The sequence below is a fragment of the Platalea leucorodia genome (assembly GCF_965183815.1).
Source record: "Platalea leucorodia genome assembly, chromosome: 21".
NCBI lineage: Eukaryota > Metazoa > Chordata > Aves > Pelecaniformes > Threskiornithidae > Platalea > Platalea leucorodia.
This window is the reverse complement of record NC_138843.1, coordinates 2,549,732-2,576,948: the sequence shown is the minus strand read 5'-3', so window position 1 is coordinate 2,576,948 and position 27,217 is coordinate 2,549,732. Positions and strand designations below refer to the sequence as shown.

At 46.7% G+C, this 27,217-nt stretch overlaps 1 protein-coding gene across 2 annotated transcripts in view; it reads right to left on the bottom strand.

Annotated features, from left to right (window-relative positions):
• Positions 1–3,763: 3,763 nt before the first annotated feature.
• The window catches only part of ELL (elongation factor for RNA polymerase II), a 55,262-nt gene continuing 31,808 nt past the window's right edge, over positions 3,764–27,217 (bottom strand). For both annotated transcript variants that reach the window (XM_082331175.1, XM_082331176.1), the window contains 10 exons: positions 27,019–27,140; positions 26,553–26,716; positions 23,325–23,578; positions 20,120–20,244; positions 17,448–17,544; positions 13,870–14,365; positions 10,752–10,818; positions 8,582–8,753; positions 7,622–7,666; positions 3,764–6,565 (listed from right to left, as the gene is read on the bottom strand). In XM_082331175.1, the coding sequence (XP_082187301.1) occupies positions 6,461–6,565; positions 7,622–7,666; positions 8,582–8,753; positions 10,752–10,818; positions 13,870–14,365; positions 17,448–17,544; positions 20,120–20,244; positions 23,325–23,578; positions 26,553–26,716; positions 27,019–27,140 (1,647 nt within the window). In that variant the 3' untranslated portion in view covers positions 3,764–6,460. The remainder of the gene's footprint in view (positions 6,566–7,621; positions 7,667–8,581; positions 8,754–10,751; positions 10,819–13,869; positions 14,366–17,447; positions 17,545–20,119; positions 20,245–23,324; positions 23,579–26,552; positions 26,717–27,018; positions 27,141–27,217) is intronic.

Here is a 27,217-nt window from a genome sequence, read left to right as displayed (position 1 = left end):
AGTGCCTCAGCAAATTATTGAAACAAAAATAACATTTCTTTGTACAATAATCCTGGGGCGGGGAGGGTCCGGGCAGCGCTGCCAGGGGCCCAGAACTGGTATTTTTCCACTGCTTTCCTTTTTTTTTTTTTTTCTTCCCTTTTTTTTTTTTTTTTTTGCTTTGCCCCCCTCCCATAACTCCCACCATTGTTCCTTCCCCCACTCCCTTCCCACTCCTCCCACGCTCGGCACCGCATGAGCGGGGCTCCCTTGTTCCTGCTTGCCCAACGCGTTCATGGGCCGGGAGCCCGGGCCGGCCGCCCAGCGCCTTCGCTCCCCAGCTGCCGGGGGCTGGCGGGGGGCCAGGACGAGCCGCGGAGCCATAGCGACCGGCCCGCTCCCCCAGCAATGGTGCCCACCCGCCCTGCTCCGGCAGACCCCCCCCCCCCATCCCCAGGAACGGGCATCCAGGCCACCAAGCCCCCGGGACCCCCCGGCCGCGGGAGCCGGGGCGGCACGAAGTCCCCGAGGGGTCGTTATAAAGCAGGTTCAGGGCCCGATTCTGCGCGAGCCGGTGCTGCTGGCGGAGATGCTCCCGGCGCTGGGAAGGGCTCGGCCGCGGGGGGATGCGGGCAGGACCCCCCCTGCCCCCCCAGGAGGTCAAGGCCAACCCAAGCAGCCCCAGATTTATGGGTTACAGACACAAACAGCCCTGGCACTGCCTGGCCACGTTTTCCTCCGTTCACGTTTGGGTTTTTTCCCCTCGTGTGAAACGAGCCCCAGGCTCTGACCCTTCGTTATCTTTGCCGGCGCCGGCCGCTCGCTGCTCCTTGTCCTCTCCTGTGCCGTCACCCTCCGGGTGCTGGGTGCCCAAGGACGGACCCACGCGTGGGAAGGGACAGAGGGACGGGCGATTCGGGGCGGTCACGCTCGGCGGCTGCTCTGCAAGACGGACCAGCACCATGGGACCGTGTCAAGGACAAATTATTCTAATGAGCTTCCTCCTGTAAACGAGCCGCGAGCAAAAGGTGCACGGGAAAAACCCATAGTGCTTTTGCCGTTGCTTTTGCCATTGCTTTTGCCGTTTTTCCAGCATCCCTCAAAGCCGAGCAGGCAGCCAGGACGCCGCGGGGTCATCTCGGCCTTCCCACACGTGCGCGACCCTCGTTTAAGGACAGCTTGTGCCCGAGAGCTGCAAAGTGACGCTTTTGCCAGGTGCAACCTGAATTCTCAGAGCCCGGGGCTCCTCGGGAACCCGCTCGGTGGGCTCAGCCTCGGCGCGCAGGAGGGCCGCGCGGACGCAGCCCGAAATCGATGCTGCTCCTTGTCCCCACGCCGCGGTCCCCGGCTGGGCGCAGATAAGGCGGCAGCGGCAGGAGCTCGGCTGGCTCTGGCACGGCGGACTCAGCCAGTAAATTTCCACTAGGGCAGCTCCGAGTTAATGAGCTCAGTGCGTGACCCCGGCCAGAGCAGGAGCTGCCAGCGGTTGAGAGGAATTCCCCAGGAAAGCTGGGACGAGAAGGGACGGGGACCCTTCCTGCGCGAGTGTCCCCACGCACGTCCCCACGCGGGTCCCAGGGGACAGGACCCAGCCTTTATTCAGATGAACACCCCAGGGGTGAAGCTCAGATGAGTGAGGAATTAAAGATGGTAAAAGGGGGGTCCAGGGGGTGTAGCTTGTCTCAGAGGTGACATTCGAAACTAAAAACCTGATGATTTGGGGATCTGCGCGAGCATCGGCTCACCCAACGCGTCTCGGCTCCTGCTCCATAACCGAGTGCCCCGGCCGAGCAAACCCTCACGGCCGTGGGAGCATTGCCTCCCTGCGCAAAGCTCGTGCTGTTGTGTCAACTCTAAGGTCAAGGCTGGCCCTCCCCGTTCCCCCCACCTTTAAAAAAAAAAGCCAAGGCATTTGTAAGATATTATTTGATTGCTGGATTATTTTATCTATCTCCATATTTTGCTATTTTGGAGGCAGAGTCCAGAATCCTGCACCAAAGCCAAGTGAGCTGGGGATGACCACGGGCTCATTACGTACACGGGTGGATCAAGAAAGACCAGTGAACCTGCGACTGTCGTCCCTGCTAGAGGAGGGGATCCCAAAGCAGGCAGCACAGCAACCGCTGAAGGACAACGGAAGCTATTCGGAGCGCTTTACCATACTGAGCAGTGACCGGAGGGTTTTTATACTCTTTTATTTTGCCTGCTCCAGCCACAGCGAGCAGCAGACCCAGGGATGCTGCAGAAGCCAGGACCAGAGCAAGCAGCCATCGTGACGGCAGTAAAAGGACAAAGTCTCGATACTACGGAGATGCTATTTGTATCCTGAGCTTTAACCAGATGATTCAGACCCGTGGGTGGAGGTGGGAGCTGCGGCAGCGTGGACGGGCAGCGCAGCGCCAGCGTCTGCGCCAGGCTCATCCCCACCTCGCTGCTCTGGCATCGACGTCCCTGCTCCGGCTCCCCACGGCCGTGACTCACCCCCCACGCGAGCGAGCTCGGACGTCAAACCCAGCTCGGCTCACCGGCAGGGAAAGGCAGCAGCCCCTTCCGCAGATGGGGGGCACCTGAATCAGGTCCAGACCCTCCCCAGGGGCCCCAGAGCAGCGCAGAGCCCTGTCAGAAAGGGCCACCGTAGCTGAGGCAGCTCCAGCACCATCAATCCCGAGGGAAGGAGCAAGGCCCTCGCACCTCCTGCCCAGCTCCGAGCCCTCCCGCTGCTCCTGCTGAGCCCCGTCCGCCCGGGGCCGTGCACCCCCAGGCTGCCGTGCTCTGTGCTCGTAGGACCCCCCTAAACCTCCACGCCGACACCAGCAACGGCTGCCTCTCTGAAAGCAGCTCTCCCCCCCAAAAAACCTGGGTGCTCACGGCATCGGAGTGGGAAGACGCCCAGCTCCTGCCACCGCACGGAGACGCGGATCCCAGCGGAGCACCAGAAAAGCTTCCCCACAGAGCAAGGCCGCTCCGTGGCGGCGTTTCTGGGCGAGAGCTCACCCCGTGTGCAGCAAGCGGCTAGAAAATGGACGGCCCACACCGAGCACCTTTTCCTTCTCGTGTTTCTTACCTACGGCTCCGATACTTAAGCTCACTCAACTGACTCGGTTCCTTTAAGTTTCCCACTTTCAAACTCCACACCAGCCATTTATCACCTTTCCCTTCCGAGTTTTCTTGCAGTAAGCAGCACTGAAAAGAAATATACAACCTTATTGTTTGCTTGTTTTCCAATACAGTGAATTTATTATATGTTGCAAAATCAGCATTCAGCTTTTTAGTGTACAAAAAAGACACTAGCTCTTAAGAAAAGATTAGGAAAGCTGAAGACTATGCTGCCTTTAAATTGTAACATTTTGGCAAAGTGAAAAGCTCTTTTGTAAACTCCAACTCCATGGCTCAATATAGTTTTATCCACAGTACAATATTACAAAGTAAAACACAGTATCAATAAGTTAAGATCATACTTAATCACCTAGAACTGGTTTCTATTAACCCAAAAAGCACAAAATTTGCCTAGCTTCATAATCTCTAAAGAAAAAAAAAAAAAAAGGCAGATTCGACTACAATTCTTTAACACAGTCCAAAAGAAAAGTGAAGCAGAAAGTTGTTGAATGCTAATTGGGTCTCACAGTTTGGATATTCATTAAATATTTTCAGTTTTTATATTCAAATTTTAGAAGTTCCAGAATATACATGTAAATGTACACAATACATCTTTGTATACAACTCTGTTTGCAAAAATATCTTATAGCAGATGTATAAAGATTGAGATCCATCTCTATCCCCTCCCCCCCCCCCCCCCCCAAGCAACAAAAAAACCCCCTTCAAAATATTAAGGATCAGAAGGAGAAGTGTTTCCATGGAAGAATTTACTCATCCTGGGTTTGTAGCTGCTGCCTCTTCTGCCATCCGAGTTTCGGGCTCCTCACGCACCGCAGCTGGAGATGAAGTCCCACCGAGCCCCGCGACGGGTGGGCGCTGGGAAATTCGGCCTTGCCACCGAGAACACCGAAATCTGTGTAACCGCCGGCTGGCGACGCCGCTCGCGGGTCTGGCACCGACCGGGTTTTGCAGTGACAAAGCTCACAGCGGGTCCGAGAAAAGGCGGCATCCCGGTTCCTCCACGCAGCCTAATGCCCCCTCCCAGATCCCTGCGGATCCGGTGAAATCCACCTCGGTGCACAAATTCACAGCTGGGGGGGGTAGTTGGAATCGGAGCCTAGGCAAGGCTTGAGCTCGGACACTGCCACCAGCCACCGCTTACGGCTTAAGAAACTCGTGCACCTACCAGGTGCAAGACCCCACTGAGCAGGACAAAGTTTTCTGGACAGAGGCTCCTCGCCTTTAACTCTCAGGTATTTTCCAGCTTTCCCTGACGAGCAGAAGCACCGGAGGCAGGCAACGTTACACGAACAGGTACTCCCGCAAGAGAAACGGCTCCCTAACCTCCAGTTGTCTTTATTCAGAGAGGAAGAGATGGGACCGAAGCGTTCCCCGAGCCCCGAGATGCTCGTCGGGACTTCCCTAGTAAGGCTCTGCAGGGTGCTCACCCTAGGGACCACCGCGCTCCTCGGACATCTCATCTCTTCCCCCCCTCTCCTTCACCGCTCTGCTTCTGAACAGGTTTGGGTTTGCAGACCAGCAGAAAATCGCGGCTGTCCCGTGGCAGTCCGTGGACCGCGGCCGGAGGCTTGCCGGACCGGTAACGCACAGCTCCGCCGCGTCCCTTCAGCCGTAGGCTTTCGTCTGAAGAACGGGATGGCAAAGTCCTGGTGAGCGCTGGACGCAACGCGGCAGGGAGAGAAACTCAGGACATTGCAAGTGACAAAGCAAAGCGGTGGCCCTGGCCGGACGACGCAGCAAAACCAATCTAGCCAGAATGGAATTATTATTTTTTTTTTCTTTTTTTTTTTTTTTTTTAATACAGCAGATGGACCCACTTTTTTTTTTGGGGTGGAAAAAATAAAATGCTCCTTGTGTAAGAACTGTTTCCCTCCTTAACTCTGCCATTCCGCTCCTTCAAAGGGTGAAAGACTCTTCAGTGCAACCTCCAAGGGAAGGAGACGCCACAGGAAAGTAATCCTTTACTTTGAGATAAACGGAAGCGGGAAGAAGTCAAATCACACAGGCTGGCAGGATTAAAAGGGGAGAGGGGAGAGAAAGAAATAGCAGAGTTAAAGGACACCTTTGTGCTTTTTGGCGTGTTTCTCACACCCTGGCCATACTCTAAAAATGTTCCCTTCAAGTCCAAAAAAAAAAAAAAAAAAAAATCAAGAAGAAAGACTGCACGGAGAAGCTGGCTAGATAAAGCACAACAGTGGAAGTGACCCGCATGGGAAAACGCTACCTTACTTCTCTCACGCTCGGGCGCCTGTTCTGAGAATGATTTTCTGCTGCTGCTTCTTTGGAAAGACACAAAAAACAGAAGAAGAAAGCATCGCGTCCCCCGCCCCCCCCTCCTCTCCTATGGGTCAGTACAGGTAATAAAATAACTTCTCTGGGTAACTATCCGATAAGCTTTAGTAATACTGCAGTTATAAGACAGGAAAGGTTCTGAAACACTTGGCCTAAAAGGAAAAGGGAGGCACAGTTTTAGAAAAAGATGCTTTTTTTTTTTTATACAAAAATAGACCATAGTCTCATTAGCAATTAATAAAATTGGCTGCCTTGGTATAAAATTATAAAAGTCAAAGACAGACAGGTCTCAATCTTCCCAGCACTGGTACGTGAAGGTTAATGCAGGCGGACTGGACCGCGCATGCTGGAGAGGCCACTGCAAAACGTTTACGCCCGCTGCTTCCAAACGCACAAGCGGATAAAAAAATTCTTTTTTTTTTTTTTTAACATGAAGGATCCACTTCTGCACTGCACAAGGCACTCAGTGCAGATCCCCGGGCTGATCCCCTCCTACTGACACAACCACCTCAAGAGAGCACACACCGGAGATGACAAAAGCAGGAACAAACAACGAGAGCTCTGGGTACTTGGTGTATTTAACGCGGTGCCATGTAGAGCAGACAGCTTGCATATGAACAGTCGCAGGTGCCAGAGAAGGAGGTAACCTAGCAGCATTCCAGTTCCTCACCATTTGAAGGACAATTTGTAACCCAGTAGACCTGGGCCAGGGGTAATTACACTTCATGCCAAACTTTAATCCATGAAAACTACTGATTCTTAACCTTTGGGAGCTTCGTTCACTTTAGGCAAGTTTTCCCTTAAGTGTCAAACGCTGGCTTCAAATAAGCAGACTTTTTCATTTGTTACATTCCGACATTCAGAGAGGCTAAAACTCGAGAGGACCGTGCCGGGCGCTGGGCTCGCGACCCGGCTCAGACATGGACATGACAGATTCGGCATCGTAAGTAATCCCCAAGTTCTTCAACCACGAGGAATTAATGCTCGTCTCTGAAAGGAATCTAGTTGTATAAAAGGGGAACGTAACGTCCAGGTGACTTTTTTTGCCCTACCCAGTCCAGATTAGTGCCAGCTAAAACTGCTGTTGGTCATACTCTGCTATCAGTTTTTTAATATGAGCCAGTTTGTTGTGGAGGTATTCGCAGCGGTTCTTCTCTTGGCTGTAATTGGGGTTAGTCTGTAAAGAAAAATGAAAACGCAGTGACGGAAGGCAATTCTTCAGAACTTGGCGACACCTACGCTGAAACCAGCTGAGGCCATCGGGCCTCAGGGCATAAATACATGACCAAGGAATGAAGCTTTTCTAGCTGGAGGAGTAGATACCCATTTAAAAGGACCTACTCTGTTCAAACAAGGCAAAGAACAAAAAGTACAAAGAACAAATCCCTTTTCATCAATACCCAGCTCCAGGAGCCTCATCACAGGGAAACGAGTGCACCTTGAGCAAGCTCAGCCTAACCTGGGGCAGCTGGGCCACCGCGCATTAGCATCCAGCAAGCATCACCTGCCCTTTGCCCCATGGTAGCACTGAATTGTGCAAGTCTGGGAGCTTTAAAACAAAGATGAACTTGCAACACACAGGGAATCTCTTCTAAAAGCTCCTAAATCCCTCAGGGACAGCAGAGCTCAGGGCCATATTTGTAGATTTAAAAAAAAAAACCCCAACCCCACCCCTGGTGTACGGATGCCCCAGCCTGCCTCAGCATTTCTACCTCATCCAGCTAACCCTAAATCCCTCCGGCCAACAGCTTGCTTTCCATATACATACAGAGATGTAAAGTATTCTGCGTGCCCCGCACACCAAAAAGCCCCGCTGAGCCCCGCGGGGGACTGTGCACCCCAGCGATTCATACGAGAGACGGCGCTCAAATCGCACCCCACACACCAGCAGACCCCAAGACCTGGAGGATCCTGTTATCACTCAGCCCGTGCATCTGAAATACAAACTGTTCTTTCCCTTGACGGGATAAAGGCACTAATTGAACACATTTCATTCTTGTGCTAGCATGCCACTAACCCAGCTGAATGCTCCCCAGGATCCAAGGAGCAGTCCCGACTCCCCACAAACCCTTTCTGATCCAGGAAGGGATCACTTTTTGGACAAGCTGGAGCTGAACAAAGATCTGCTAGAAAGCTTCAGGGGCTGGGCTTTTCACTTGGCAAGCACCCATCTCTTTCAGTCACTAGGGGCACCACCCAAAAGCCTTTTTTGTGGCCAGCTATTTTTACTTACCTTTTTAATTTTCCGATATTCCTGTAAAATTTGATCATGGATGGTCTAAAAAGGAAAAGATAGCTTATTATTTTCAAAAGAGCCAACAGTCCTGCAACCTACTGCAGTAGGCAAGCATTTACCGATGGCTCAACGTACGCATTTCCTCTAAGTATTGACCAAAATCTACTCCCTCCGCGACGTCCCCCATGAGACCTGATGGCTACAACCAGCCTCGCTGACTCCCCGACCTCACTGGTGCTGACACCACAAGCACTGGAAGGATCAGGCCCCATTCCCCAGCCACAAGAACTACCTGTAACAGGCACCTGGGTTGGCAGGATAACTGACATTTCCTCCACAGCTCAGACTAATTTTTCCCCGAGATATAAAAATAATTCAGTGAGGAATCACTGAATTTCTCAAAGAAGGGAGAAGGATGTTTGAGGGAGGAATTATTACAATAGGTGCTCTGTAAAAATCTGTTTGTTATACTCAATGAGATTTACTTTCTCAAGATAATGAATAGTTAAAGCTCTTTTAAAATCAGTCTGACAAATCGAATAATGCTACATTATTAAGATCAAAGATTCCAGAGAAACAGATGACCCCGCACTAACTCCCCTTCCAGCCCCGATACACTACCATATGTGCGAATATGAATTTTCTGGCTGGGATACACTAATAGCTTCCAGCAGCTTTTGGCTAAAGATGCCAATTGTCTCACTGAGGCCTTTCCTTGTCAACAAGTACCATGATGTGTGCTCCAGCTTGAAAACGAAAGAACACAGAGCTGTTTTAAGAACAGTCTACAAAGCTGTCAGCTGTGTGCACGTTCTGCATCCACCAGTTCGGGGCTCTGGGCAGTACGTTTTAGACACCAACCCACCCCAAAGAGCCCCGCATACAGAGCGACTAAAACGAGCTGTAGCGTTGCCACTTGCAGAAATAGCTTTTTGCAAGATATATTTCTGTTTCTACCTTATATTCTTCAGAGCCCTGCAAAAGTTGCTTCAGCTTGGCATCTAACTGCGTAAACCGTCGAGTTATCCTCTCTATCCGAGCGTGCAAGTCTCTGTACTCGTTGTATTCTGCATTGAAGTCATTTTTGTAACTCTGACGCTGCTCCGAAGAGGAAATGGCTGCGTATTTTCTGGAGGGAGAATAATTTAGTTAATCGGTTTAGTAAGTCTTCTCTCCAGAGAGCGCGAATACTGCAATGCCAAAAGCAGGATGACAAGCCAACCAGGTGACTGCATTTGAAAACAAATACAGTCTCTTACGATTTGCATTACAGTAGCACAGAGGTAACTGTCAGAATCATTGCCTTGACCTCTGGGTAAAACAAGACAGTGTTTGCTCCCCCAGTTTCCCATCTCTGCCAGATAGGGTGGAATACGCAGGTACAGCAAAGCCTGGGAGCAGCTGAGGGTGTGGGAGGACAGTCAGATAGCACTGCTACAGCTTTTCTAACTCCTGCTGTCCCGCAGAACATGGAGTTCTGCATCTGTGCCAGACCTTGGAACAGCAGGAATACGATGCTTCCAGTTTTAAGAGTCTTTAAAGAAACACAAAAAGCATTTGGCCATCGTTGCAAAATGCTCACAGTACGACTATGTGGCAAGCGCACGACAAGAAACCATGTTGAAGAGACTGAATATATCTGCCTCCTGAAGATACCCAACGTGACCTAACACAAGGGCTCATGCTTAACAGATGCGCCTTTGAGGCCCCTTGAAAGTTGTTCAGCTCAACAAAAAGCCATTAAACCTGACATTTTGCAGAAAGCCCAGCAGCCCGTCCTCTGTAATGGCAAAACTCATCTCTTTGTAGGCGATGGCTCTAATTTGCCACCTTACTCTGTGTGCAGCAGTGCCACCTTGGTGCATGAACATGTACAAGCTAACTTAGGTATCACAAATTAAGGGAAAAACTTCCACTCTGTTCACCTAAATGCACTCTAGCCCTCAAGAACCGATTCCATGCTAGGGGTTGGTATAAATAAGCACCTACACAGGATACGCTGCTATGAGATAAGGAAGTTGTCCTCACCGGTATGAAACATATGCCTCCATGATCAAAACAACAGTGACAGCTCTTATAATTTAAGGAGCTGACCATCAAAACAGTCAGATCATGCCAAAAGGTGAGACAACAGACCTTACAGGAGCTCATAAACCTTACAGGATTTCTTTGGAGATGGACCGAGGAGCTGTAATATCCCTCTATAGGAGGGATCAGCACAGCTGTTGTTAGAAAAAAACCCCAGCCATCTGCATTCTTCTGATGGTACTAGAAATGTCAACTCGAAGCGGCTTGTATGGTTCATACAGCCCAGCAAACCACAGTTTTGTAACCACACAAGAACCCTATATGACCTCTAGTCAACTCCAGTGACTGCTCCTGCAGCGCCGAGCGTGGATGCCTCCTCCACCTCTTCCCTCCGAGTGATCACGGCACAGCCAAACCAGATCTGGTGGCATTCAAAATCCAGGCTGAGACGTGCACAGGGAATATCACCCCCAGCTACGCTTCTTCGCTATCGTAGAGCTTTGTTTGTAACACGTTTGGTATAATGCAGATTTTTGGCTTTACGCACAGGGATTTTTGTGCTTCAGTAGACAAGTATTGTTTAATTAACCTCAAGGGGATCTGATTAAAAAGTCAAGAGGTGAAACAACTCACATCCTAACCCACGGGTTATAACCTCCCCATGAAGAATATTCCACTGGTTTATGTAGATGATCTTGGCTCTGAACAGGGGAAGAATTAGCTAACCTCTCAAAATCCTTTCTTGCCCTGTCTTCCATAACATTAAAGCAGAAAATTTCCTCTCAAAGTTTCCAACCGTAACATGGAGATGTTTAATCCTTTCAAACCCCTTCAAGGTACGCAATGTTTCTTGAAGTACCTGAACAATCGGTTTATAGGAAGATAACCCTGAACTCCACAAGGAAGTAAAGAACTGATCTGATAGCAAGTTTAGTCTCAGGAACTATCTGCAAAGTTGGATTTACTCCTTTTTTTATAAACCCACTTTACAAAGTTCTACCAAGTAACAATAAAGTCCAACAAAAATCCCCACTAGATTGTGATTTTTTAGCTTGAAACATGATCCCAAAGTGATGAAGCAACTGATAAATATACTTACAATAAATAATCTGGCATTTCTGAAGTTGATGTTGGTACACTAGAATTATTGCATGTTCCATTTAAACCTGAAAAAATAAAAACTCGTTTATAGGCATTCTTAAACTTTAAAGCTCTATGCAATTAAAGTTCAAATTCATAAACTTATCTGCAATATACAGCTTATCGACTTCTAAAGGGTTTCTGTTTTGCTTTGAACTGACAAAGACAGAAGATCCACAATAAGGTGGCTGAAACTTCAAGGCTTCTCTAATATTTGTCTGTCAGCAAAACAACATCAACATTAGCCAATGCACCAAGCAGCAAAAAGCCTTAATGTAATTGGTTTATAAACACGGCCTGCAGGGTGGGATAACACTGGTATCACCACTGCTAAAGTACAAAACAAGTTTACGAGTGCAGATGAGCAGAATAGAGAGCGGAGCAAGGTGTGCATTCTTTTCTCCTGATTCTACACTATATAGATTCCTACTATTAATATTCCAGGTTCAGATTTCTACTATTAATACTCCAGACTCCTACAGGGTACAACAGAGAGGTTTATAAGGCACGCAGCCTTTTCTTCACACAGCCCTGTAGACAAATCAAAGTGCTCTCTGCTCTACAGAGCCGAAGAAACATGCCTCAAGCCAGGCTCAGCTAAGAATGCTTAGGAGTTTAAGTGAAGGGACTAAAGACCTCAGGAGGAACGGGATTCCGAGTGTGAGCCTAAACCAGACCCCATCCTCAACGTAAATGAAACACTGCATGATTAGTCTGGAGGAAGAAAGCAGTTGGATACAGGTTTGAAAAGGGATATTTCTCATAAACTGTATCATACTGAAAGTCCGAATCAGAAAGCCAATTGCACCCACGAGAAGGCAGCAAAATAAGAGGCAAGTGGAGAAGGCTGCAAAGGATTTCACTCAACCGCTTTGCAAAAGTGTATTTCTTCGTTCCTCTTCTTTCAAAGTCTTACTTAGAGCAAGCAGTACCTTGACTGCGCAACGTCCCCAGATGCACAGGAAAGGTGCGTGTGAGCCCCATGCCTCACCCGTCCCTACGCTCACCCACGTTACCGTATGGTCATTACCCCAGAGAAACTGGGGGGAGCGTGAAACGCTCAAGTAATAAACACAGGCACGTAAGAGCAGTTACCTAATTATAGCTTTTTAACAATCAATTTTTCTCTGAATTTCCACAAAAAGGTTTTCCTGAGCAGAATGGAAGAATGGCAGAAAACCCAGTGTCATTATAAACACCCCAGTCTCAAATTCCTACTGCAGACGTTTGCAGACAATTCTGCTTCCGTCCTTACCTGACCACCAGCGTGAGAGATGCAGAATGTGGGCAAGGAAGATCGTGGAGGAGAAAGGGTGAAAAGAAGGTTTATTTTGCCTATGAGTGCCACCTACTGTCTGCTGAAAGGACCCCAAAGGTCCCTCCACCACCTCTTGAACAAACCTCCCAGGAGAAATTCTGCTTCCCTGCAGCCCCCGGGCCAAGGGGGGCTTAGGGAAGGCTGCCAGCCATTTCCCGCAGACAAATGGAGCAGGATTAGTCCCGTGCTATCCGCATGAAGTAAGGTGCAGAAGGAAAAGATCCCAATTCAGATGCGAGCTGGCTGTACGAAATCCAAGCAGCCACCGACCACATCCTGTTTGTGATTACTCCCGAGTCCAGCCCGGATTCGTTACCTCGCATACATCAGCGGTGCAGCAGGAACAAAACCTGACTCCTACTAATTAACAAAGAGCCAGTCATTAAACCGTTTTTAAAGCAAAGCAGAAAAGGTGATAAAGGGTCAGCAACTTCCTGAAGAAAGAATTCAGGGTATTTTGGTATTTATAATAAAGACTGACAAAAATATACATCTAGAAAGAGAATGTGTGTGTACCTATCCACTACCATTCAAGATACAAGGTATATGGGGAAGAAAAACAACAGTCACAGGAAAAACTAGGACTGACACGAAAGTTAAGACCAAAGTAGAAGTAGTATCTGAAGAGCGTGGTTCTGCAGTGCCACACAACGATCAGGACTATGGACTGTCATTAAAAAATCACTGGTGAGCAACCAAAATGCATTTTGTAGGTGCTACAGAGACTGTGGGGAAGGTGAGAGCTAATATCATATTAACCTCAGTGCCCTGTGAAGCTCTCCTTTCCCAGGAATCCCACAAATTAGTTTCCGTTCCAAGTTACTACCCTTTTTGAGCCAAAACTGGATGATTTTCATGCACCAAGCATGAAGACGAACTCAGTGTCAGAAAGCAGCAGCAGGGCAAAGGAAAACAAGATGGATGCAAACAGAAATTTAACAACAGATCGGGCCTGCAATACTCCTAGAGGCTGCAGGGGAAGTCCCACCGCTCCGGCGAGTTGTAAGAAAGCCTAACGAAGCAGCAGAAAACAGGAAAGCTGCAGGCACTGGCAAGGGAACAGATCGGATTAGCCAACGTATAGTCTCTGCTCTAACTGCTAAGAGTATGTAGAACTGACTTCGAAATATACTGGTTTGATGGAAAACATTTTCATTGCATCGCAATGAGTAACAGATTCACAGTTGTGTTAGTCCTTGAAAAAATAAATTCAGAGTAACAGTGGGATACAACAGGGAAGCTCTTTCAGCCTGAAAGAGCTGGTTGTATACTGCTCTAACAGCATTTATCACAAGACTTATCTATCATTTCTTTTGTACCCAATATTAAAAGCTTTTGTGACTAACTTTTCATTACCAAGTTAAAAATCAATACAAGAGTCATCACAATACCAAACACAAGCAGAAGAGCTGTAAGTAATCAAGCAGCACTGCTTTTTCCAACAGATCTCGATGTCTGCCTTTCATCCCCATATATTAATACGGCTTTTAATTTAACAAGGAGAAACATGACACGGTCTGCGGCAGTTCCAAACAGCATGGAAGGTTAGACAGGAAAAACCTGATATCCTCTTTTGAGAGGAAGCGCATTTGTTGATTTGTAGGTAGGGACAGCGGTATTATTTCGTTAACCACACGGTCTCTGCAAGTGGACACGCAACCTCTTTCCTCAAATAGATTTAGAGCAGAAATCATACACAGCCAATACCAATATTATCTTAGCACAAGCCGTACAGGAGGACCTCTCAGATCGTACGTACCTGTGACCTGTTCCTGGGGAACACTAACTAAGTCAGCATTTTTTATTACTTCACAGTCCTGCTTCTCCTCTTTGCATTTCTCTTCATTTTTCTTCTCCTTTCTCTCCTTTTCCTTGTCTTTGTGCTTTTTGGATTTTTTCTTGGTTTTTACATACGAGCTGCAATTGTGCTTGCTCGTTTGGGGACAGTCTGTGGACAAAGGATGAGTCAGTCTGTCAGCCGTCTCTGGGTTCTCACAGTCTCTGCCGTTGTGAGTCAGGTCATTGCTGACATCCGAAAGGGGATCGTGAGGCCTTGGCAGCTCCAGCACCGGGAGGCTGGAGCTGGAGCTCACCGACTCCGGGACAGCCGGCGGCAGGGCAGGGGCAGGGGCATCCTTCCCGTTGGAGGAATTCAGTTTCCCGTTGAAAGTGGGCTGACTTCTGTGAGCCAAATGAGAGATCCTGGGCTTTTTGTTGGCCAGGGGATCAATAAACTCCAGAGGCTGGGGTCGTTTCTGGGGAGGAAAAAGGAAGAAAAAAAAACAAAAAACAAACTTGAAGTCTTGAAGCCAGAATTTTGGATGCTGTTACCACTAGGTGGTGGTGCAATACCAGAGAACAAGGGAGTATCCCCAGAAAAAGCTCTGCTACCAGTGAGAGCTGCCAGCAAGTCTCCCAGCTCGGAGGCCGGTCCTGGAAACAGGCTCCAGGACCACCAGGTCCTACAGAAGCTGATCCATCCCAAGCCACTCCCTGACAATCCCGACAGCCGCTCTGGAGCCCGCGGCTCGGTGGGAGAGCTTATAGAAACCCACCACTGCATCGGCAATTACTGATCTCCTGCACTATTCATACACAGGCCACGCAACCCAGCCTGCTCTCGTTGCAGCTTATTTCAAGTCTGGCCCTTTACAAGTAAAACCCCGTCCTTCACCCTCCCCTTGTCCAGCCACTGAGCAGAGAATGGAAACAACCATAAAAACATCTGTCCTTCTGGTTGTGGCATGACATTTACAGCACCTCGAAGTCCCTGCGAAGGAAAGATGTGCTCAGACCTCTGGAGCAGGGAGGAATTCACAAGTTCTGCATTTTATTCCCAACTGATTTTACCAACTCTGTGGTCAACAACTTTACCCTTGCAATACCACTCCTTCCTCTTCTCAAGAAAGAGGCATTTCCCAGAAGAGGTGAGAAAGCATCAACTGTTAAGTTCTCGGAATTTAAGGCAAAAGAGGACATCTGCAGCAGTTTTAAAAGCCACGGCATGTGGGCCAACATGACCCGAGTATCCCTTCTTTAAATAAGTGTAGAGACAAAAGTGGTTCCCAGCTGTCCCCATCACCCTACCTGGACAGTCACAGGCAGGGCTTGGAGAAGCTCTGTGTGCCCACACCTCCCAGTAAGCGGTCGCCTACAGACTGCAGGTTGGCCTGGACAAGCTGCACCATGGAAGAACCCATCCGTCAGTCAGCAGAAAGAAGAGCTCAACGCAGAGCCAGAACCACGGCTGTCAGGCTCAGCCCAGCCTGAGCCAGCCAAAGTTACCTTGGACAGCCATCAGTGCGACGGTGTGTGCCTGCCTGGCAGCACAGGGCTGCAGAAACTCTGAGGAAAGATTATTCAGTGCCCAGAGGAAAATAAGCGATAGTTCTCGTTATTTCTTTTGGATATTTTATTGTTTTCTTTATGTCTCAGGCAGGACTGCGAGGTGTTTGCAAATGGAAATTTGCAAATACAGGAGTGCAGCTGGATGTACGGCTGCTTTGTCAGGGAGCCACCAATTCGCTCCTTTCCCCCCCAGTTATTATTTCTCTTTGCTAACTCCAGGGGTCTCAAGGACGCTGCTCAGTGGCAGGAATCCTACCTTCCACCTGTCAAGGTAATTAGGAAGAGGAGCTGCTCCTACTGCCACAGAGCTCAAGGGGCAAGGACAGCACGTCGAACCGGCTCTGCAACATCACCGCCTGCCTTCCCAGCAGAACGCGAGCAGTGTCCATCTCCCAAAAGGAGGGGCCATTCACTTTGGCTACAGGTCTGAGCCGACAGATCTAAGAACTGCCATCTTTTACTCACCTTTCTTTAAAGCCAACAAATACCAGCTTCAGCAACTTTACCTCTTTGGTTATGAGGTGGTACATGCATGCGATGCCTGCCCTGCCGTGTTTCCTTAGAATTACCAGACCAACCTTTTTCTTTGCCTTCATTCCACAACTGAACTTTCCCAAAATATTTTGCATTCCAGACTACCAAATCCCAGTCCTTTGCTGGGACTGCAACCATTAGCAGGCATCCCTTCTCTAAATAGAAACCACAGCTATAGAGTATCAAAAAAAATGATGGCTTACAATAAAAAGCTGTCTGCAGTTTGCTGTCTGACACAAGCCACGATAGAAGCACTGCTGGAAACATTTCTATTCCATGTTTGGTTGCCCCTGTTTCACTAGTGTTTTCTAGATCCAAACCAATCAACCACCCAAAGTTTCGACTGGTTCATCTCAAGAGACCAGAAACGTCCCCTACAGACCGTTGAGTCTTTCAAAACATGTACAGCCAGAAGCGAGATGATTTTTCAACCTCCATTTTTTCCGAATCAGGTTAAAAAAACCGCAAGACCAGCCTCTTAACAGCATTGTGTCTTTCCAAGCTAACTCCAACGAAGGGGATCATTCTTTATTCACCAGGAACATGCCCACAGCAGAGCAGGAGAGGATTTGGAATTAGTTACCTGGCGAACAAGTTGCACGGTTCTTGTTCTCAATAGAGAATTGCCTCCCTCTCACTGCCAGAAAGCACATAATTTCTTTACCTGCTAATATTCTTTGCCACTAATCCTCAGTGCGTCTGTCCAGACAAGTAGGCATTACACATTCCATTGGCAGGAGGAGAATAAATACTCAACTTGTCTGGGCTGACCCACAGCAGAGAAAGGAAGCCGGCATTTCACAATGCTAGCAAGAAATGCCTGCGCTAAGAGATACTAAGGGGAGTGGGAACAGACTCTGCGTAACGCAAGCAAATGCAGCTCCTTCTCAGTTTAGTATCACGGAGAAAGAGCTAAAATGTGCTTTTCACAGCTCCACACACTGGCATCTCAACAAATCAAAGAGCAGACCAACCTGCCCCTGATCTGTCACGGCCATTAGGTTGCAAAAGGTCAAGGTTTTTAATAACTCAACCGTGTTTGGGAGCTACTTATTACTGCTTCATTCCAGTCAATTATTAGTAATGAGTAAAACACAAGCTCATTCTCCCAGGAACTCCAAGAGGGATGTAGGCACTGTGAAAAAAATTTATCCCTTAAAACTAAACCGAAGACACACTGTCAGAGATCCTCCCCATAGGCCATCACTGAACCACATCCAGAGGAGAAACAGATGCTGAGGAAACCCAGAATTAGATTAACTTAATAAAATAGAAAAAAACCCCCAACAACCTATTGACCTAACAGCCTCCAACAGCAGGTGATTACAGCGTGCAGACAGACTGAAGAGCTCAGCCTGGACCTACGTCCAGCAACCAACTCCACCGAGAGCAGACGGAGGCAATTGCTGGCGCTGCGCTAACCAGACCCACCACCCTTGGAGAGGGATCGCCTACCTGAGGAGGAGAGCTGGAGTTCACATTGTCTTTTGGTGGACTCAGGGAAGGCGCTTCTCCTTGAAAACCGCTACTGTTCTGTGGCTGACAGAGTTTCCTGAAAAACAGAATTTAGGGCTGTTCAAATCCCGTGCTTGACAAGCCAACAGATGGTATTTCAAACCTTCCTACAGAGCAAAGAGCCTTTTTGTGGGCTCAGATTCTGACTGCTTGAAGATGCCATGAAAGTAGCTCATTCAGGCACTTACAGTTTCACTCTCGGACAAAATCTAGGAAGAAGAAACTCCTAAATACCGGTATCGATAGCACACCAGCTTTGCCCTACTCTCCTGACACCAGCCAGATTGCCCGTATATTAATCACCCAGGAAAAACTACTGTTGCATCAAGTTGCAGCTGTCAAGCTGAAAAAAAAATTCAAGGTTAAAGGTTTTAATAAACTAGCTCTGCAGTCATTTTGTCACCAGCTGTACAGCCTAAATAAGCAACGTCTAAATTCTTCCACAAGAGGCTATAATCAGCTTTAAAGTGCACACATATTTTTCAAACATTGGGGAGATTAGTTCACAGATAGAGCCCACGACTTTACAAGATTTTCTTTTAACCTGAGCTTGAACCTTCAGCCACATCGCAGCAACATTTAGATGCCTGCAGTTTCACCGCCGTTCTGGCTTCAGTTGCCGCTTTGTTTAATTTTTATTTAGACCAATCTCAACAGCCACGGATCAACTCAAGAAAAGCACTCAGAGACTGTGAAAACAGGAAGGGGAACAGTGATATTCCATCAACACCGCAGTGAAAGTGGCTTTTTGGATGCTGTTTGACTAGACTGAGCAACCTTGTCACATCTCCTAACATGTTAATTATGGATTTAAAAAAGTGAATGAAAGACGATGACTTTCAATTCAGCGGCTCTTGTAACAGCGGAAAAACATTTCACTACAATGGTAAAAGGATGGAAAACACAAACAGCATGAGGAAAAACGAGTTAGCCTAACACGGGCACCGTTAGATGTAGTTTTAATATTTGCAGATGTGCTAATTATTGCAGCCGACGAAGCATCGAGCGGCAACCGGACCTGGAAACCAAGAGGACATTTAACAATTGGCTGGATCTAGGCAACCCTGCAGACTACCCCAGCCAGCTACGTAAAGTCCTGCGTCTGGTGCCTGTGCCCTTTTTGTGAATGTTTTTCTACTGTCTTCAACCCTACATGTTTTTTCCATTTTGTAGCCTCATTACCTGCACTGGCTGAGCGGGTCTTTGTTTGTACAGTTGAATACATCCTTTCCAAGGTCTATTTTTAGACCTTCGCATAACTGAATGCCACAATTCTAGAAAAAGCAGTAAACATGGCTTTCTACAGGGAGAAATTAACTTTTTTGAAAGCCATAAAGATTGCATGGCAGTTGTATTTTTCCATTTAATTATAATTCAACATCAAGGCCATTTAAGCAAGTTTGATTTTTCTTTAGCACGCCAAAGCACTTTAAGTGCAAGTTTCTGTTGGTTTAACAAAGTCTCATCTCCAAGCCAATTGTGCTTTCAAATCATGGAATCTGTTCAAACAGAGCATGCTCTACTTAATCTTAACCAAAAGTGCAATAAAATAAGACTCAAAAACAAGTCAAGTAAAATCCCCACCCGCATTACAAAATCTGTACCAAGTCAGTACAAACAGACTGAAAACCCAGAGAGGGAAATATAGAAACACTCAGAGCAGAACTCTCCTTTAGAAACCTGGGAGATATGTTCTCTTTCCCTGCTGCCTGCCAGCCGAGAGCTTCCCAGCTTGGAGGCTTCACCTAAGGAAAAATATCTGCAGAGGAAAAACATCTTTAGCAACCAATGAGACAAAGCTATCATCTCAGCTAACTCCGTTAAGGGCTATTTTCAGGAAGGAACGTGAGAACGGGCATCCCTTGGACAGTGGGGATTACACCGTACGGGCAGCAGGACGACCAGCACGTGTTTCAGGGGACCTGTCTCTACAGAACTGCCTCGTGCTTTTTCATGCATCCCCTACCTCAATTAAATCTTAATCTTGCAGGGCGACTGTGATACTAGCAGTATTTGCAACACAAGAAAAACACCCAAGTAAACAAACATCCAAATAAGGCTACAGAAATTAAGCAGCAAAGTCTCCAAAGCAAACAGCTCAAGAGGAATGGGGAGATCCACAGGCACAGAAGCGGCTGAGCAAGACAGCCAGGGGACGCGGCTGCACGGTAACGTCTCTCTCCTTGCCTTGAACAAACACGGCGGTCTGCACAGGAAGCCATGTACAAGAAGATATGGAAAAAGGAAAGGAGAGTTTCAATGGAGAGCTGAGCTGGACACATTTGCCTTAATCCATTCATCTCCCAGGATTTTAAACAACCGTTAACTTTTAACCGTAACAGCTTTTGTTCACCATCCAGGTTTTTCCCGTAGCTTTCAGTATGATGATTTAAAGGCAACCTAGGACGATCTGAAGAGTGCCTCCCCTTTCATATTCAAGTTTAGTCAACTTCTACAGCTGCCTGGATGATAAACAGACTTACTTCATGTTAAAATAAGTCAAACACTCAACTTACCGTCGTTCTACGGACTTCAGTTACCGTGATTTACAGCAACTGACCTGGCCCAGTATTCTCAAGCTTCAGATATTACAGAGAAGATGGAATAATTACCGAACAAGTATCCTCTTCAGCAACTGCTGATCTCCTTCAGAGTAGCCAGGCCAGTCCTTCTGCACTTCTTTGTATACACAGTCTTTCAGTGTGAAAGTGCTGTCCTTGGCACTCAAATTTGCCACCTGAAACAAAAGTAATTTGCAAAAGACTGTTAAGGGTTTAATTTTCTCACTTGTTCTAACAGAAGAGGTCTAAGATACAGGCAAAATCTCAGCAGACTTCGCAGCAGTTAGTAGTGTCAGAGAACAAGTAGAGACTTTATACTTCATTTCCTAATCATTTAGATTATTTAATCAAACTGCACCTTTCCTTTTGCCTCGTCATTGCAATCGTTTATTATGAGTTTCCAAAGCATATCCAATTTACTGGGAAACAAGTGATATCTAAATAGATTATTCACCTTGGATAGTCTGGAACGGTATGACATCAGTTTATAGAAGTACCTGGAAATAAACCCTGGAGGGACCAGGCACTTCACTTATCACACCTGTCTGATAGCTAAAATGGTGCGGTTTATTAGCTGCTAGAGGAACTCTTACGGCGATAGCTTAGTTAACAATTGCCAGAAGATAATTTCTCATTAACAGGCCAGTAAAACAGGCGACAGAAAGCTGCTTTCTCCAGGAGCAGCAAAGAGAATGCCTTGCAGATAGAATGCATTAGGGAGCCTGCAGATTACACTGCGCCGTTCAGTGCGTTAGGATCATCTGCTGGATTTCATGGAGAACTTTTCCGAGGACTACTTCAGGGCACGAACAAAACCTGTGATTACCAGCTTATAACCCAGGGTTTTACAATAAAGCATTGCACCTAAATCACGTGCTGCGGTTAGCTCAGTACGCTTGCAGGAGAAGCTTTGTGACGTTTTATCCAATTCTATCGTGTGTAGTTTCCCCACAAAACTCTGCATGGTGCCTACACGGATAGGAAACACTGCTGGAACTGGCAGAATTGTATTAGAATGGAAACAACTTGTTAAGAGTTTTCCCACTTTAATCAGTCTTTCCACAGCTTGACTGAAAATTTTACTTCTTGCTGCTGGTTGCACATCTGAAAAACACAATGCTAGCACAAACCAAAAAGCCCCAATTAAGCTTTCACAGATACTGCCTTAGTGAACCCTTCTTAGGTGCTAGTGCTGCAAGTTTAGGAAGAAAACAAAGCCTTAAATTTGTTTTCATAAAAGGGATACGGAAGCAGAGGTGCCAAATGCCCGCAGCCAGGCTGATCAACTGGCACAGCCAGCAACCGCGTCCCCAATTCACTGCCTTAGCCGCTCAGTTTGACAACCGCACGACACCTGAAAGTGGAAGATGCTTTTGCTCCGTCAGCGGAGGCACCGTGCATCTGGCTAAGGACTACTGTTCTCCACTGCTCGCTCCGTTCGAGACGGGTGTGCTTATGAATTTGTATTAGCCACGCAGCAGTAAGATAGCCTCAGAAAAGCAAGCGAAGGAGTGGAAAGTCTTGAATTAACTGAAGATGCTGTTAATTCTTCTGCTTTTGCTCTGGGGAGACTATGACCTAATATTAAAAATCTATGGATTTAAAAGCAAAAAGCTGCAGAACTAATACAGCAAAGCTCTCCTGATAAGCAAAAAAATAAAAGGCACAGTTATCAGTTTACATGATGAACACTTTGTTTTTCCTTTCAGTTCTGTCAGCCTTCCAAAATCCTGAGCCAAAATACAAGAAGAATTTGAGCTGTGTTTTACATTTAGATATCCCAGTAAACATGCCCAAGAGACAAAAGCAAAGCCAGGTTCTTTTTCAAAAACTCTCCGAGAATCTCTCCAGATACTGCCTCTTTCTACAGCGGGAGACACGCTGCTCGGCAAGGCTTGTAGCCCAGGCAGAACAACTCAGATTTTCTCTGCACAGAGGCTGAGCGCTGCTACCTCCTTGTTTTGCTGGTGTGGGACTCTGCAAGCTCCACCCCAGGCCTCCCAAAAATAGAAACCTTGCAAAATGAGGCAAAAAGGCCAGCAGGAACACAGAGTCCTATGAGAGATGCAAGAGTACAATGAAACCCACACCTAGACGTATTTAGACATGTAGCTTTAATGCAGCCTGTAATTTTTAGCTTATCTGTGTCTGCTTGTGGATGGGAGCCCTGGTAGCGCTGAAAGGAGATGCAGTTTACGAGCAACACATTTGCAGCCAAATCAGCGTTTAGCCCCATCGGGCTGACACTGCGGGCGCTGCCGAACACACCGCTTGCCTGCTGGGGGTTTGTGAGAGCATTAAATAAAAGGTGATTAGCAGAAACAGTATTTCTAGTATTAAACCTATTTATAGCATTCAAAAGGGTGGTCAAAAGAATTCTAGCACTGCTGGAAAATTAAGGGCTACAGGATTAAAATGCAGGGAAGGAGCAAGTTGTGCCAGCAATAACTCCATTTTCAATATGACCTGCCCTGTGCCCTTGGGCAAACTAACTCCTCACCCTCTCATTCTTTTCAGCTATGAAAGGAGTAAAAAAAAAAAAATCCAATACAGAAGAGGGCAGCTGCAGCATTTAAATAAATATCCATGATGTGTTTTGCACCGTGAGAGCAATAAAGGTATTTACCGGAATTCTTAAAATGGCCCCTTCAACATGACTCAAAGTGTTAAGAACTGATTCAGCTCGGAGACAGCTTTCACACTTGACATACAAATAATATGCTTTGCAAGAAGCTGCATGATCTTCACACCTAACCAGCCGCACTTTTTAAGCGGGAAAGGCATGGGTCTGGACAATACAAAGATGTGAAGCTTAGTGGAGAGGGGCATATTTTTTCCTTCACACAGGAAACATTACATGTATCGATACAGAACGTGATCCTTTATGTCCACGTTAATAAAAATATATAGAATACATCTATAGGTTATAACAAATCAAACAGCTCGTAGATCCCCTGTTAGATAATTCTCCCCACGACCAACCAAAAGGGCTCCTCTTGAAGTGACTGATCGGGTGAACCAAAATCATACAGCTTAGTTGCACACACCAAAACCGAGGCGTACACACGAGAGGCTTCTGCTATCTCTAGCAAAACAGTAACATGAATCACGAACTTGTGTCGGACACGGCCTCTAGAGAAACATTCAGCTGCAGCTTTGAGACACAGAGGTTACGTTCAGACTAATACAGAAGGTCCTACCGTTCTGAGAAGACATTTTCCTTTACCTAAATTGTTGCCTTCATCAGAGTACAAACCTGTTGCAGAAGGTTGTCCAGCAAATCCTTGTCCTGCTGAGAAAGTCCATCCTTCTGCAATCTGAGAATAAGTTCAGGTTTCTTATAAGGCTTTAGTGCCAGTAAGTGCACAACCCTATCTTTGAAGGGTCTCTGAGAAATCGCACTATTGCCTCTCTTTATTGCACTGGCAAGGTTGACTGGCGTTGGGCGCTTCCTGGAGGGAACAGCATCGGAAGCTCCTGGTGCAGGTTTACGCACCTGAACCTTTTTCCCTAAAATGAGATGAGAATAGTGAACTGCAGCAGTCACCTTGCAAAGGCCAGTGGTCTGTCAACACGTATATGGAGCTCGTTACACCACCTGAAGTGCCAGAAGATGACAATGAAGGACAAACACAACCAGCACACCCCATCCGTTCCGATACGCCGCCGGAATGAGTATCCCATGAGTTTTAGGATTCATGACAAGCTTGTAACAAGTAAACAGCAACACCAAGCTCTGGAAACCGGAGTATTATTGGCCACAAGCTTACATAAAGCTCTCTTTGTTTGCCAGCTTTTCATTTATCCCAAGTGCATGTATCCCCATGGTTAATCTAACCATTTTTTCCCCCTCCCTACGAGAAGAAACTTCTGCATTATTATGCAGAAGAGTCAAAATACGGAGTGGAAAGACCAGAACTGGTCAACGAGTGGCTCCCTGCTGCTGATCTCAGCAAAAATGCTAGTCCAGCAGATGTTTCTGCTTTTGGAACAATAGGAACCTTATGGGGCTGGGTCCACCTCCCTTCCCCCCGCCGAACCCAGCCACATGAATGGGGTCTAACACCGATACATGAGCCTATTCATTAGTGTGCTGTCTATTCGAATAGAATAACCCCTCTACATTGCAGTGATAACTGCTTCACCCGCCAATCACATTTATGTATATGTGAGAAGGTAAAGCTGTCTCAAAAGTTCATCTCGAGCCCTCAGAGGCAGCTTCCTCAACTCTGTCCCAAATGTGGTTCTTGGTTTCTGACAGCATTATACAAGAATTCGTTTTCCCATTCCTATTAAAAAACAGCTTTAACTAGAACCCTCACACAAGTCCCACATCACCTACTAAAGCACAAATCAAAGAATTTTACTATTTTCCATACAGAAGCAGGTCACAAAGCCAGGTTCCTGCTACCAAAGGCGAAACCAGCAAATCAAAAAAGAAAATCTGTTGGTTCCAAGGTCTAAAACACGGAGATGCAATCAATAATGACTTTGGTTCAAGAAAGTGACCTTCACTAGGACAAACAACAACCAGCATTTACTGCAAGAATTTTGGAGATTTATTTCAGCATGGCAATTCTCCACTGCTAGGAAGCAATGTTTTCAACTGAGTCATCTGAAGATACTGGTGATTGTCTGCAGTGTTTATTTTACTGAAATGTAGATTGCATAACTCAGTCCCCATTTCCTGGCTTTTTATTACGCACCACGCTGATGCAAGCAAGTACGGCCCGTCGCCGGCCGGGCTGAGTTAAGACGAGAGGGAGAAAAACAACAATTCGCACATTAAACATCCCAAAATTCAGAGGTCAACTGGACTTCATTTCCAGAAAAGGGACAAGAGAAGATTCGTCGTCAGCTTTCTAGAGCTCCCTTAACTCTTGCCAGGTCATGAACAGCAAAAACACATTGGGACATTTCCACTTAAGGCTGGAGCCAAAATGCGCAATGATAGGAAAAGAAAAAACTAAGTTAATCCAGAACATGAACTCTTTTGAAATATTTATACATGTGCATATATATAGATGTACACACACACACACACATTTAGTGTATATATAAGCACACATATCCCCCTACAGACACATCCTCTCTCTATTTACATATATATTCGTTCGAGTGTTAGTTCACATCTATACTGTTCTGTTGATCTCCGATTTCAACATTTCATATAAATTCTTCCACATCTGAGCCGCCTGGAATGACTCCACTGACGTTTAAGTGCTGAGCTCTGTGTTCTCATGGAAATGTGAGAGCCAGCCTTCTCCCTCCAGACTAGCCTGCAAGTGAATCAGCTGATGGTGCTGGCACACCAAATACGTGCGTATCCCGCAAGAGGACTGTCCTTGCCCAGGCTTTTCCTTCTTGGACCAGTGCTTTCCTCCTGTCTTAAAGACTGACATCTTATATATGCAGCATGCGCTCCACTCCGCTGCTTTTTACATGGCTGTACCTCCATTTCAGAGCGGTAAATGTTTTAGCAGGAGTATTTTTAAATCAAAAGTTTTGCTCTGTCTTTCCGGGAAGCAATTTGCTTTGAGAATCTTCTCCCTCACAAGCCTAACAACTTCATCCACTTACTGTAATGTTCTCAAATATAAGCTAAACAAAATAATCTTCTAGTCTACAGGAAATCAATGCATTTCCTTCCTGATTACTATCTTATTTCTCAGCTTTGAGCGCTTGGCTGATAAAACAATGAGTCAGGGTCAGTTCTACATTTTGCAACTCACCATTCTCATCACAGACATCCTCTGAGAAGAGGCTGGCTACAGACCACGTGGGCTGCAGAAAAAACAGCTGGCCAAAAAAAAAAAAAAAACAAAAAAACAACCCAAACCAAACCTCTGCTTTCTGGTTAATATTTGTGTCTTGTTTGTGACCAGATGAGCTTAAGCAGGGACCTGAGCCCAAAGCTGGGTCTCTGCAGGCTCCTTCTGGAGCCCACTGATATTTGCCACGGTTTTATTTCCTCCCCTAAGACTCTCCTTGCATTGTCACAATAAGATGGTTTGTTAAAGGCTGCAGTCAGCAGCACTGCTTTAGTCTCTTTGTTTATTAGCACAAGCGCTCTGCTATCTGCAGCCTAGATGTTGCATGTTAAGGGCTCGAGTGCAGGCACACACCAGATGTGTGACAACAGCGGTGGTACATTTTAGCTGACTTCGCTAGGAGCACAGACACTTCTGATGGATCAGCAGTATGCTCTCAGCATCATCGCATGACAAACATGAAATAATGCCAGAGTGATGTGACTGCGCACAGACAATCCTCAGAGGCCACACAAACACCGCCACACATCTTCGAGGGTGAAGATGGAAGCCATGAAGAAGTCGCAATACAAGGAGAGTAGCACCCTAATAAATCGGACATCCATAAGGAACTACCAGATACTTGCTAAAGACTTTCACGGGCAAGCAAAACAAATGTCAGCATTTGACTTCAGAAGCTAGTGAAGACACGCCCAAAACAAGTTGCTGCTTACCTACGTATCTGCCCCCAGGTTTAATGACGATAGCGCTCCGGCTGCGAGTCTCCTCCTCTGCCTGTGCCATGCTTTGCCTTGCCTTCTGGTAGGAATCATCAGTAGCACACACGGTGATTTTATCCTGTATGCTTCCAAGGCAATCCAAATGGATATTGCCATTGCTGCAAAAGAAATGGAATGGAAAAGATACTCCCGACACTGCAAACGGGCACATCGCTGTCCCTGGGGAATAACTGAGGTTGCATTATCTAAATAATAGGAGGGGACAGAAAGAAGCCGAGAGGTAAACAGATTCTTTTGTGAGCACGTCCTTACCCAAATACACACACGCAAACAGATTAGAAAGACTCTAAAAAGAAAGAACATGTATTAAGTTTTGTTCAGGTTTGTTAGGGACAAGATTCTACAGAAGACAAGATACATATAAAAAAAAGGCTAATTTTTTTTTTGCTGTACCACTCACCTAGATACATACTGCTGGATACAGTCAAAACTCCCTTGGGGGCTGTCCTTGCCAATATTTGAAAGATAAAATGTGAAAGTCCGCACTTCCGTAGGTCTATCAGGCCTTGGAATTGCGATGTGCTGTTTGGAGGGAGAAAAATATTGGTCACTTGGGTAGCCCACACTAACACAAAACTCAATTTTTTGGCAGTCACTAT